Raw genomic sequence first — 12,414 nt, forward strand, 5'->3', positions numbered from 1 at the left:
TTCAGTTTAAACACCCAATATGACATATTTAAAATGGATCCAGTTCTTGAAGTACACATTAGATAACAAATTCAGAATATACAGGTCACTTTAAAATCTAGCAGTTTGGGCATCTGAAATCACTACCCACTTTTGAATCTTCCTTTTCCAACAAAAACAGTGAATTAATACTTGAACGATTCACCTCAGTCATTAGCACAGAAATTGTGAAATGTGGCTGAATGTTTTTACACTTCTGGTCTAAGGTGGAGTACAAAGTCATCAGAAGGGTTGCACACACTGGATCATTGGCTGCAGCTGCTGGCGTTGTAAGTCTACATAAAACAATCCCTTCTGGAATCACGTCCAATCCCCAGGTTCATTGACTAAAATGATAGGTATAGCTGAGGACATTTTTGACTCCTCTGCACTTATCTTTGCTAACCTGACACTGAACCTTTTGGGCTTTGCAAACAGAGCTAGTGTGGCTAGTGGTAGCATCTTCCAACAATGGCTTAGAGCAAAAAAGAGGCATGACATCTAATCATATCACTTTTCAAAGTAACTAAGTATGACACAGGGGAAAATCATGATACTTGTAAAAATTTGAACCAAAATGTTTCTCAAAACTCCTACTCCTGGCTACAAATAAAAATAGTGTAATAGAAAAGAAAAAGATTTTGATTTTCTGTATCATCTTAATGCCATCAGGCCAGCTCCCTATATTCTCAGTTTGCATTTGAGGCATGATTCTGAGAAAAACATCAGCTGGGAGAATAACATTGCTAGAATTTAGTCCTTCTGAAGAGTTTAATCAAAGAAACCTCTAAGTAACATCTGAATAAACACACTAAGTTCTTGGGTAGAATTTTTAAGCAGCACTAAAAGACCAAATTCTAATGACTTAAAAACCTAAGTGCTGCTGATGTTCAGTGAATCTTAGGTTCTTATGCTCTGTACCTCTTTTGAAATCTGATTTGTGCTTTGAAGCCATGTTGCTGCTTCTTAAATATGGCCTTTGGACAATACATGGTAGTGACAGCACACTTGATGCATTCTGGAAAGGAAAGTGCAAAGCCCTTCAGCATGTAGAATAAACCACCCTGCCTCAGTGACTTAAAAAGCAGGAAACTTACTTGGGAGAATTGTTTTGTAGCGATTCTTACGCACTAAGCCTGGAATATCATATTCCTTTGGATCCACAAAGTTCATTGGAATTTCCTGTTAAAACAAAACAAGACAAACAAAAAACTACAAAGCACAGTAGGATTTATTATTAGATTCACAAGAGGAATAAAAAACCCAAGCCCATTACGTCCTGCCTGTGAGGGAGGCAAAGTGATGAAGTCAACTGAGACATATGGTACAGTACTTCTAGCAATTTACCACCAAAATATGATTGATGTTTCCTTTTACTGTCAGTGGCTTTCTTTTCTGAAATCCTTAATATGAAAACGCTTATAGTGACTAATTCATTGAGTAATACGCGCGACAGCATTATGTTAGCTCCTAATATTATTAGAACTGAATTGCAAGTGTAGGCACAGAACTAAGCAAAAGGTGGTACGTAAGATACTCTGCTCCAAAAGCGATGGACCTCAGACACCATCCTTTCTGACTCACACTCCTTCTTCCTCTCTGAGGGTGGAAGGAAATAATTTGCTAGTGACTCTCACCGGCAACAAATTATGATCTACATTATGACAGGTTGGCATACTGACCTGAGTCTATGGAGCTGGGGGAGTGTCACTCTTTTTGCTCACCACACTTTAAAGTTCCATGGGCAAGGACAGCAAACAGGTGTTCAGGGATTACCTGCTCTCTACACTACTAACCCAAAGAACACACTAAGATGGAGGGGCTTCTTATTCTCCACTACTCATCTCCTGCAAGTAAGTGGCCAACGTCAGGCAGGAACAAACAGGAACCTTCCCCCAACTTCCAGGAGTCAGTAGGCATGTGATGAGATGGGATGTGTCAACCAGGCTCAGCAGAGAAAGGGCTCATGGGAGCTTGGGAGCAGAGCTGGTCATCCCAGCTGCTGCACACTGGATTTGACAGGCCGGTACTGGACATACTGGTAACAGGAGTCAGGGTTAAGTAAGACAAGCCTCACTCTGGGAAGAAATTAAGATGAGCAGAGCTATGGACTATGTTAAATTCTGGAGCTTTAGAAGACTGACTATCTGTATTCCATCTCTTACACAGCACTGAGTGTACTATTGGGCTTAACCAGAGGCAATTAATGATAAAAGCATTTTGTTGAAGTAGCTTCCTATCAATTTGAGGAACTGCCTGGGAACGAAACCTTCATGTTTTCCTCAATTGTTACTTGATAGTTAGTCACCCAAAACTCTTCTTGAGCCAAGCTCCATGGTCTGCCTTTGGGACTTAGTCATTCACTGCTCAATTAAATTCTTGGTGAAATCAACAGGACTTCTGCCTGAGTAAAAACTCTAAATCTTGTAATAATTTCAGGACTTAGCCCTGCAAGTGACATCCCCTCTGACTTTTCTTCCAAAATGAAACACAGCTGCTTGCTTCATCATGGATCTGGTCTTTGAAAACCAAGTAGGTTGGACAGACTCAAAATACATGATGCAGAGCTAGCTAGTGATAACTGTTTCACCAAAAAATAACTAGTTTACAATTTTTAATTACAGAAATGACATTTTGATTACACAGCATCTTTATCTATACCTTTTCAGTTTTCATTAAAGAATGAAAATGACTTGGGATAGTTTGGCTGTTGAATGATCTTTCTGAACACCAGGAAAACTAATTCAAAAATCTCTCACAGAAATGAAGCATATTTTTTCCTACTTCTAACATTATTTTCTTTGCTTGAAAGCTACAGTGCACCTCAGAGACTGATGAAGCTGTATGTGGACTTGTTCAGCAGTCAGTTCAGACACTTGCTAAGCGAACATTTCCTCCCAAGAACAGCAATAGATGCTTTACTTTAAAAGAATCAGGGCTTGCCTACACAAAAGCTGCTTTTCTTCAATTTGTACAGCACTAAGTGAATTAAGGACCACAGATATCTGGCAGTCTGTTTTAAAACAGAAGTCCAGACTACTTCACCTCCCCATGTGCTTGTAAAGTAGACACACACCCCCACCCCCCACCCCCCCCCGCAATTGCACAAGGAGGGAGGACAGCAAGTGATACTCCTGCCCTTTCAGACCCTTGCAGGTCATAAAGAGGACAGGCTGAAAAGGTTGTTATGTTGCAAAACATCATCATCATCCTCCTGCTCTGCTATGATTCCATGCTTAAGAGTATATTTGACTTGGCAGTGTTAACTTCAGTAGCTCTTGGTCATGTGCTCTGAAATACCCCAGTATGCAAAGATTGTGCCCTGGTTACCTCCCATCTTGTGCAGGAATTTACAACCCTGCCTAGTAGACATAATACTCATAGCCACTGCAGCATTTTGCATATTTTTTTTTTGCCAGGTATAATAAACATGACAATGGCTATCACAGGTACACTCAAGCAGTTAAGGAAGAGACTCATAGAATGCAAAGACCTAAAAAGCCACACCAAAATGTATCTGGCCTTTATTCTAAACCACTTAGAAATCAAATTTTCAACTGCTTGCTTCATCTGGGTATGTATATTTTTTCCCAGAATAAGGCAAATAATTCTTTCTCCCAAAGTAACAGTGGATACAGTGAGCCAAGGAAACATACTGCAGAATTCTAAAAGCAACTGACAGAGCAGCTTACAACTAGTACATAGTTTTTATGCAGAAAAAACCCCAGTAAGACATACTTTCTATGGCTCCTGCTGAATGACAGCCATCCTGTGCTTTGGTTATCTGCAGAGCATTCAGGCTTGGGAAGTAGCTCCATTCCAAGCATTCAACAGCAAAGAGCATGCACTTGGACTAATTTCATCCCCAGGGCAACTCCAGACATATTTCAAGAAGTTATGCCTATAGCAAACTTGGCTTTTCTTCTGTACTCTTGTGAAAAAGTTTGATTTTTTTGTTAAAAAGTAGCATGCTGACAGAAAAAAAAAGACTTGTGAAAACAAAGCTTTTTTTTTTGTTGCCAGAACCAATTCTCTGGTTTTTAAGTGACAATATCACTGAAAGCTTTCAGACAATTGTCATTTCAAGGGATGACGAATTTCCGAATTGCGTTAAATGCCTCACTGGTGGAAGTGGAGTTTGTATGTACTAATTTTAGACTTGCAGAAAATAATAGCAAGGTTGATAGAATAATGACAACATCCCATTTTTCTGATGCTCCTAAAAGACAGAGGTCAGATACTCACAAAGAACTCTGCCTGGAGTATGAAAGGGTCCAGTGCTTTCTTGTGCAGTTCCTCTTCAGTAAGGATGTTTGATGCCGTCTGGAGGTATTCTCGGGCTGACTGTTCCCGTGGTGACATGACATAGCCAAAACCTTGCTCAGAACAGCCTGGGGTACACATATCCAGTGTGAGTGAAACATTTGAACCTCTCCTGCAAATCAGAGAGATCGGAGTTTGTTTGCAGCAGAACAGACTGACCCATCATTGTCAGCAATGGATACAGTCCCAATGACTGATAAACAGCAACTTTAGAAAAGCACCAAGCTGGTTCTGCTGTGTACATTATGGTCACTAACTGTGAAAAATGGGTGATGCTTCTTGTGTAGACAAGACCAGAAGATGATTTTGTACACTGGAATATGAAGGCCAACGCTTTCAAAGTGTTGTCTGTAGTGAGGTAACTGTATACTTTGTCACCTAAGTAGAAGCAACTTGCTTGTCAAAGGTGCTAAGCAGGCAACTGCAGGAAAATTTACATACCTGTGTAAATCACACCATATTTTTGGATGCCTGAATATGAACTGACATTTTAGACACCACAGGTGAAAATATCAGTCTTGGTTTTCATCAGGCCAGATCCTACTGAATAACCATTTATTAGTAGCACGGACAACATCAGTGGGGTAAGATCTTGGGATAAACATTAGCACTTCAACATTAATAAAGACATGAGATGCAAACCATTACAGCGAATAATTTTTCTATCTGAAAAACTTTCTTGCCACAACAGTACATCATGAGAAGGGTAAAATGAAGGTCCCAACATTTTAACAGTTACATTAAAAACAGAGATGCTGTTGACTGTAGAATTTCTAGTGGCTTTTAAGTTAGCCACACAATAGAACAAAAAAGTAAAAATGCCTGCATTGTTTATTGAATGCAGTTTTAAAGCATTTCTGAGTTTCTGTCAATCTCGTATATCACAGACAAAAGTAAGATTCAAATGCCATCAGTAAATCTATATTTAAATACTTTTAACATAATAATAAAATCATACAATATGATGATTACTAGGTGTAATGTTCTATGCATCCACACAGTAAACCTATTTTTAATGACTCTCAACTGGCAAAATCTAGTTGGGAGGTGTTTGCAGGAGCTATTGAAAAACCATGCAAACATGCAGGCATGACTAGCTCACAAAGAAGACAGTAGAAGCTGTTACTTGGATCACAGCCCTTTTCTGGATTCAGGAGTTTTTCCAAAAGAATGTGCAGCCAGCCTCCTGCTGTGATTCACAGTCATGGGGAAATGATCTTGGATGAAACATGACCGCCAGTGGTAGACACTGAATCTTTAGTGACACCTTTCAAAAGATTTTGACCCTACCTTGTGTGCTGTTAAATCGCTACTACATTCCTACCCAGAAACAGATGCATTTGATAACAAACACTTTTGGTTCTTTTAAGGTAGAAGAGGCTACATACATAGATATATTAATAGTTCTTCAGCATGAGGAAATGAGATTGTTTCTTCTTAAGAGTAACATTCAGTGCTGTTTGGACTTAGCTTGTGACCCTTCTAATGGCGCAGGTGATTAAAGAATGAGAGGGAAGTAAGATGGAGAAGCAGAACGGATGCAAAAGAGGGATAGGTAGATAATTCAACACAACACCAAACAAAGGATGAGTGACCAATGCTTGATGTAAATGAAATCTGTCAGAGCACAGCCCAAACCTGAAATGATGTCTGGCTTCTCAAGCACATGTATGTGTTGAAAACAAGTTTATTTTACACCTTAAGTGTACATGTTCTACCTAGTGTGAGCACTTCAAGCAATTACTTTCTTTTTCCCATCTCTACTCTTGGACAGTTTTTTAATTGTAATTCATTACTTGAATCAACTGATATTCCCCAATTCTCTTGAAACACTGAGTATCCTTCCTGCAGGCTAGTGGTCACCTGAGAAGAAATGTCAGCATCTTTAAAATGAGAGAGAAGGAATGAAATCAGGGATGGTGATGCATTTCAAGCCCAATCTTGCCGATAATGAAAAACAATGGCAAAACTCACTGATAGCAGCAGGTTCAGGGACAAGCCCCAGAGGTTACTGCAATCTCATATTTAAAATAGAAGAATATAACAATAAAAAGTAGGACATTTTAGGACAAATGTTGTAACCAAGAATAAAGTGATAAAAAACATTCTAAGCTCACAGAGTGCAAATTAAAAGCCTCTTCTGTAACATTTCCTTTTACTGTGTCATGTGGTGCTTTGGAAACTCAGCATCATACTTTTTAAAATCTAAGTTTTGCCCTTTTAAGTTTTAGAGATGAGAATTAACTATGGTTAGAACTCCAATTAAGCCTGAAAATCTAGAAATAAAGAAAGGTGATACTTCACTATGCTGGGCCCTTCAGTAACCTCATTCTTATTCATAACATCATCACCTTTGCAGAATGTCTTTATGGGATTTCTATCCTCAAGATCTTTGTTCTCTTTCACTAAGACAATTAAAAGAACACAAAACAGAAAAATATGCAGGCTGCCCACAATATAAACTCAGGCTTCCTGAGGTCCACAGAAGAAAGGACAGGAACCTTAAACCAACCTCAGCCTCAGAGACGAGGATGCTAGTCTGTTGTACTTCCTTTCACTCATCCATTCACTCACACACACAGACACACTGGCGAAGTGAAATAAAATAATCTTATGGATTAAAGTATAAGGATAGTTCAGTCCAACTGAACACTCAGTAACTCTGCTGAACATTCCACTGTCACAAGTCACATTCTGGAATTCACCCACCTCTGGGCCTTTCGAAGTTCACCCATTACAGGTGACCTTCTGCGAGATGTATAAGCGACGATGGAGAAATGCAACACAAATCAATACTGCATCATTCCTATCTTCCTTTTATCTTAAAACTACCTTTTTGCAGCTGTGAATCTCTCTGAGAAGCTGTTGCCCTGCTGGTTCAAGGAGTGAACACCAGCTAACCCCAAAGTTTCATTACTGGGTTAATTTCAATGGAATTCATTTACTCTTGGACCAACCCATTTATATGAGAATTATTGCAGATTACCATTTGTCCTATGGTTTGCTTTTGGAGAAAGGACTAATCCTCCAGCGTGAGTGACAAAAAAAAATTAACAAGAGCCACCTCTTTCAGAGGTAAAAGCTTTCACTACCCTATAGCAGATTTCATGCTATGCAGTTGCCATCTTGGGGAATGGCAAGAGACTGATCAAATACAAATGGATATTTCAAAGGAAAGAAATGACACTTTTGAATGACAACTTTTGTTGACAGCCATCTAGAAACTGTATGTTTTTTGGCTAATATGTTTATATTTATGACTGGACTGAAAACAAGACAGGAAATAAAGCAGGTGCTTGGCTTTAAGACCACATTTTAAAGTGACATTCATGAAGGCAATAAAGCTTCCTACTAGGCACAGAACTCCTAAATCCACAAAACCTGGGACCAGACTTTCCCCTATTAATCACATCTACCCTACCTTTCTTGCAAGCCCACGGATTTAACCGTTAGAGTAGCTGGATCTGTCTCCGCTTTAATATCCATTACGCAGTCAAAGACCGGAGTCTCTGGTACGGGATCCAAATCTAGGAAGTCATCTTCATTTTTATCCTCTGTCCACTCTGAGTACGTGAATGAAGGCTGCCGGCTCACAGATTGGCGTCTGTCCTCTTGTACCGGAAAGGGGGGGTCTGGATGGGCTCTGAGAAGATGCCAAAACTGGAGGAAACAAACATTTAAAAAAGCTTTCTGCTTGTTGCCAGCCCTTCCATACAGCCTAGAGAGTGGGTCTTTAGGGCAGCATCCCAGGTCACTATAATGTATTAGAATTGGAGAGTATTGAAGAGGACAGGAATGTTCCATGCAGGAGTAGCTTTGTGGTGCATGTTACAAGGATTCACATCTACCCATTCAAACCTGCTTTCAGCCACAGAGGTTTCCACAGAGCTGGCCAGGCTTAACTCGGGGATACAGTGGAAGTGGAATGTGCTTGTGACCATCATATGCAAGCCAACGTGTTATCACTGTCCTTTTGTTCAGTTTCTTACCCTTCCTAGGCTTGTTTACAAAATAAAAATCTACTATACTATTCTACAAATCATACCTCTCCTGACTTAATGGTTTTCCATCTAAAATGTAGATATAGGTGGGTTAAGAAAAGTAAACATAATTTTCCTGAACTGCACATCTTTGATAATCTGGCACTGTACCCCAAATTCATATATAAATCAATCATTTTTTAAAGAGGCCTTGATTTTGATGCACCTGGTTTTGAGGCTCAGAATGCCATTTGTTTCTGGCCAGTGGCAAAGCATGTTTTGTAATCTAATTATCTGATTTAAACAAGGTATAGACATTAAATAATAAATCTTGTGAAGTTCTAGGACATAAATGTAATATTAAAGTTTATATTATAAACTAATGAAGGGTTTGAAATGGTATGAATCTAAAAATATACTGTATCGTATTGGTTTGCATGGATGCTGTGGCAGACTAGATGATTTGGAGACTGTATCAGTAGACTGTTTAATCCTACATCCAGGCCTCAGTTAAAAATTTCAAGTCCACCTCTGAATTCCAGGATCTAGAATCTTAGGCCAACTTTATCCCTCTAGCATTGAACTAGGAGCAGTATCACTCAGGCTAAATGTTATACAAACTATATTGTACTGCCATGCATCCTTCTGAGACTAAGAAGAACAGGTCGTATTTTCCAAAGTAAAGCCTCTTCCGTCCTTTTCTTATATGGCTTTTAAATGGGCAGTTGAATTTAGAAAACGTGCCATTAAAAAAGGTCAAATTTCTCTTCCTAGGCTACTAAAGCACATTAGCTTGTGCAGGATTTTAAACAACTATTTTCTTGTGCCTGTGTGTCTTCATGTACTCTCATTTCTCTGAGAAAGAATGAAAGGAAGTGAAGCAAGTTTTAACTTCTGTCCATAGTCAGCTTTAGAGAATGTTAGACTCTCGCAAAACAGCAGTATTCATTTGACAGTTACTTCACACAAAATGTTTCTTTGTTTCAGTTAATCAGAGTACACAGTAATTACAAAAGCAAACATAGGAACATGATTACTAGACTTTTATTTTACACAAATTTGGGGCCAAATCTGAACTGAGTCTGTCCTACATGCTTGGCCTGTTGGATGACAAGCAAGAAGCCTGAAGATCTGTTTCCATTTTCTTTCCCCAAGACGACTTCTGGAGCTTGGTAGTCCCACAGTACTAGCCATGGTTCTTTCACATACTGCAAGACTGTAATAGCTGAGCAGTTCACAGTGTGAAGTATCTGCTCAACGACTTTGTACTGCTGGAGAGTGCTGTTGTTACTAAAATTGACACTTGTGCTGAGAGCCAAGTTGAAGGTCTAGGTACCAATTATGTATTACACATTCTAGAGCTGGTATGGTGACAGAGGATTGATTTTACTGGTGATTTAACATACTGTAAATCCAAAGGAAGAAAAAGTTCACCCTATAAACAAAGCAGCTTTTCTCTAGATTGAAAGAAGTGTGTGGTAAATAAGGAGCTGCCCGAGACACTGGAAGAAATTAAGTTATACTTAAAAGTGATGGGGTTAAACTAAATAATGGAAAAATAGTCAGCTCTGAAAACCTGTTCACGAGGACTAGACAGCCCTATGCTGGTTCTCTGCAGCTGCCCAGGTCTTAAAACACCATTATATGAGGCAGAAAACAGACCGCATCACTAATACAAGCCTCAAGCACTCAATCCAGTCTTTTATTTTCACTGTGATTGCTAACCTCCCAAAACATTCTGGTACCTGGGTATTCTCAGAAAACTGCCTCAAACCTTAGCTGAGGTCTGCTCTCCTGAAAAATTTGCTCTACATGTATTAGAGTCACAAATTCCCCCCATACAGGAATGAGCTGGACTTTAGCAAGCACACAGAACAGACAGGGGCTCTCTTCTCTTTATATAACTTCTGAGAATCCACTTGACCACCATTTCTCAGCTTCGTTAGGTGGCCCAACAGTTATTGCTCTATGTTAAACCAACAAAGTACCTGTATAAAAAGGCACATTTTCTCCCTTCCCCAGGGAACTACTAAAGCATTACTGTAAAGTTACCACAGTTGCTGAATAAAAAAAAAAAAAAATGCATAAGCTGCTTTTCACTGGTATGCCATCTAGTATATACATTAGTGTGGGACTGATCTATCAGGTCCATCTATAAAGACAGAAAGGTACATTTAGGAAAGAAAGATTTCATCACAAAGGCACTCCTTAATGTAAAAGACCCCTTCAAGGTCCCTTCTAGGCAGCACATCACTTAAAACCCATGAAAAAAAAAAAGAAAGAAAGAAAGAAAGAAAGAAAAAAAAAAAGAGGTATCACTTAGCTGAGAAAGAGGGAAAATAAAGAAAACTGTCTTCGTGCAACTACCTGGTGTCCACCAGGCTGGGATTCTAGAAATCCTGCTTAATCACTACATTATTTTCAATGTTCTGCTGATGTACACCTTATTCCTTAAATACTGATAGAAGCAGATGTTTTCAAATTGCAAAGCAGCATGACCTGGGCTGCATCAAAAGAAGCATGGCCAGCAGGTTGAGGGAGGTGATTCTGCCCCTCTACCCCACTCTGGTGAGACCCCACCTGGAGTACTGCCTCCAGCTCTGGTGTCCTCAGTACAGGAAAGGCATGGAGCTGTTGGAGCAGGTCCAGAGGAGGGCCGCAAAAATGATCAGAGGTATGGAACACCTCTCCTATGAGGACAGGCTGAGAGAGTTGGGGTTGTTGAGCCTGGAGAAGAGAAGGCTCCAGGGAGACCTTGTTGCAGCCTTTCAATATTTAAAGGGGGCTTTTAAGAAAGATGGAGACAGATTTTTTAGTAGGGCCTGTTGTGATAGGACAAGGGGTAATGGCTTTAAACTGAAAGACGGTAGATTCAGACTAAATATAAGGACGAAAAGTTTTACAATGAGGGTGGTGAAACACCGGACCACATTGCCCAGAGAGATGGTAGATGCCGCAACCCTGGAAACATTCAAGATCAGGTTGGACAGGGCTGTGAGCAACCTGCTGTAGTTGAAGATGTCCAGGCTCACTGCAGGGGGGTTGGACTAGATGACCTTTAAAGGTCCCTTCCAACCCAAACCTTTCTATGATTTTATGACTGTGGCAGAGTGTAAGGTAACAGGCAGGTAGTGGCCTGGTTTCAGCTGGGATAGAGTTAATACAGTAGCTGGTATAGTGCTCTGTTTTGGATTTAGCATGAGAGTAATGTGATAACACACTGATGTTTTAGTCAGTATAAGCACTGCTTAGCAACAAGTCGAGGACTTTTCAGCTTCCCATGCTCTGCCAGCGAGGAGGTGCACAAGAAGCTGGGAGGGAGCATAGCCAGGACAGCTGACCCAAACTGGCCAAAGGGATATTCCATACCATATGATGTCATGCTCAGTGAGGGGGAGTTGGCCGGGGGGCAGTGATTGCTGCTTGGGGACTAGCTGGGCATCAGTTGGTAGGTGGTGAGTGGCTGCATCACCTATTTTTCCTGGGTTTTGTTTCTCTCTCTTTTTTGTTGTTTTCCTTTTCATTACAATTTATTATTTTATTTCAATCATTAAACTCTTCTTATCTCAACCCACGAGTTTTCTGTACTTTTACCCTTCTGATTCTCTCCCCCTTCCCACCTGGGGGTAGGGTGAACAAGCAGCTGTGTGGTGCTTGGTTGCCAACTGGGGTTAAACCACAACAGGTAGGAAGGGACAAAGCCCATATGCCCTCTCTAAACAGCCTCCCTTCCTAATGCCACTGTTAGAGAGAACATACTGAGCAAGACGGACCATTGGTCTGACCTCACAGGACATTTTTATGTTCTGGTTCTCTGCAACTTGTCCAGAGAACAGGCTGTCACACAGAGACATTCGTGCCTCCACTCTAGCTAGGAGACCGCTAGCACAGACCACAGGAATACAAAACAGAGCAAGCTTGACTGCGTGGAAACTGTTATAAAACTGTTTTCTGTACAAAAGTTTTAACCAACACTTAAAAATGGGCCAAGTCTGCTCTCATCTATGCTGGTGTAAGTGTTCACTTGCAAGGAGTTACTACATATGCAAAGCAGTTCAATCTGAGATCAGAATTTTTGGTCACAGAGAGCTTT

General features: G+C 40.3%; 1 protein-coding gene across 10 annotated transcripts in view; it reads right to left on the reverse strand.

Annotated features, from left to right (window-relative positions):
* PTPN5 (protein tyrosine phosphatase non-receptor type 5) overlaps positions 1-12,414 on the reverse strand; it is an 89,502-nt gene that overhangs the window by 23,361 nt on the left and 53,727 nt on the right. For all 10 annotated transcript variants that reach the window (XM_075502301.1, XM_075502296.1, XM_075502300.1 and 7 more), the window contains 3 exons: positions 7,763-8,001; positions 4,264-4,453; positions 1,116-1,200 (listed from right to left, as the gene is read on the reverse strand). In XM_075502301.1, the coding sequence (XP_075358416.1) occupies positions 1,116-1,200; positions 4,264-4,453; positions 7,763-8,001 (514 nt within the window). The remainder of the gene's footprint in view (positions 1-1,115; positions 1,201-4,263; positions 4,454-7,762; positions 8,002-12,414) is intronic.

This window comes from Mycteria americana, chromosome 5 (assembly GCF_035582795.1).
Source record: "Mycteria americana isolate JAX WOST 10 ecotype Jacksonville Zoo and Gardens chromosome 5, USCA_MyAme_1.0, whole genome shotgun sequence".
Taxonomy (NCBI): Eukaryota; Metazoa; Chordata; class Aves; order Ciconiiformes; family Ciconiidae; genus Mycteria; species Mycteria americana.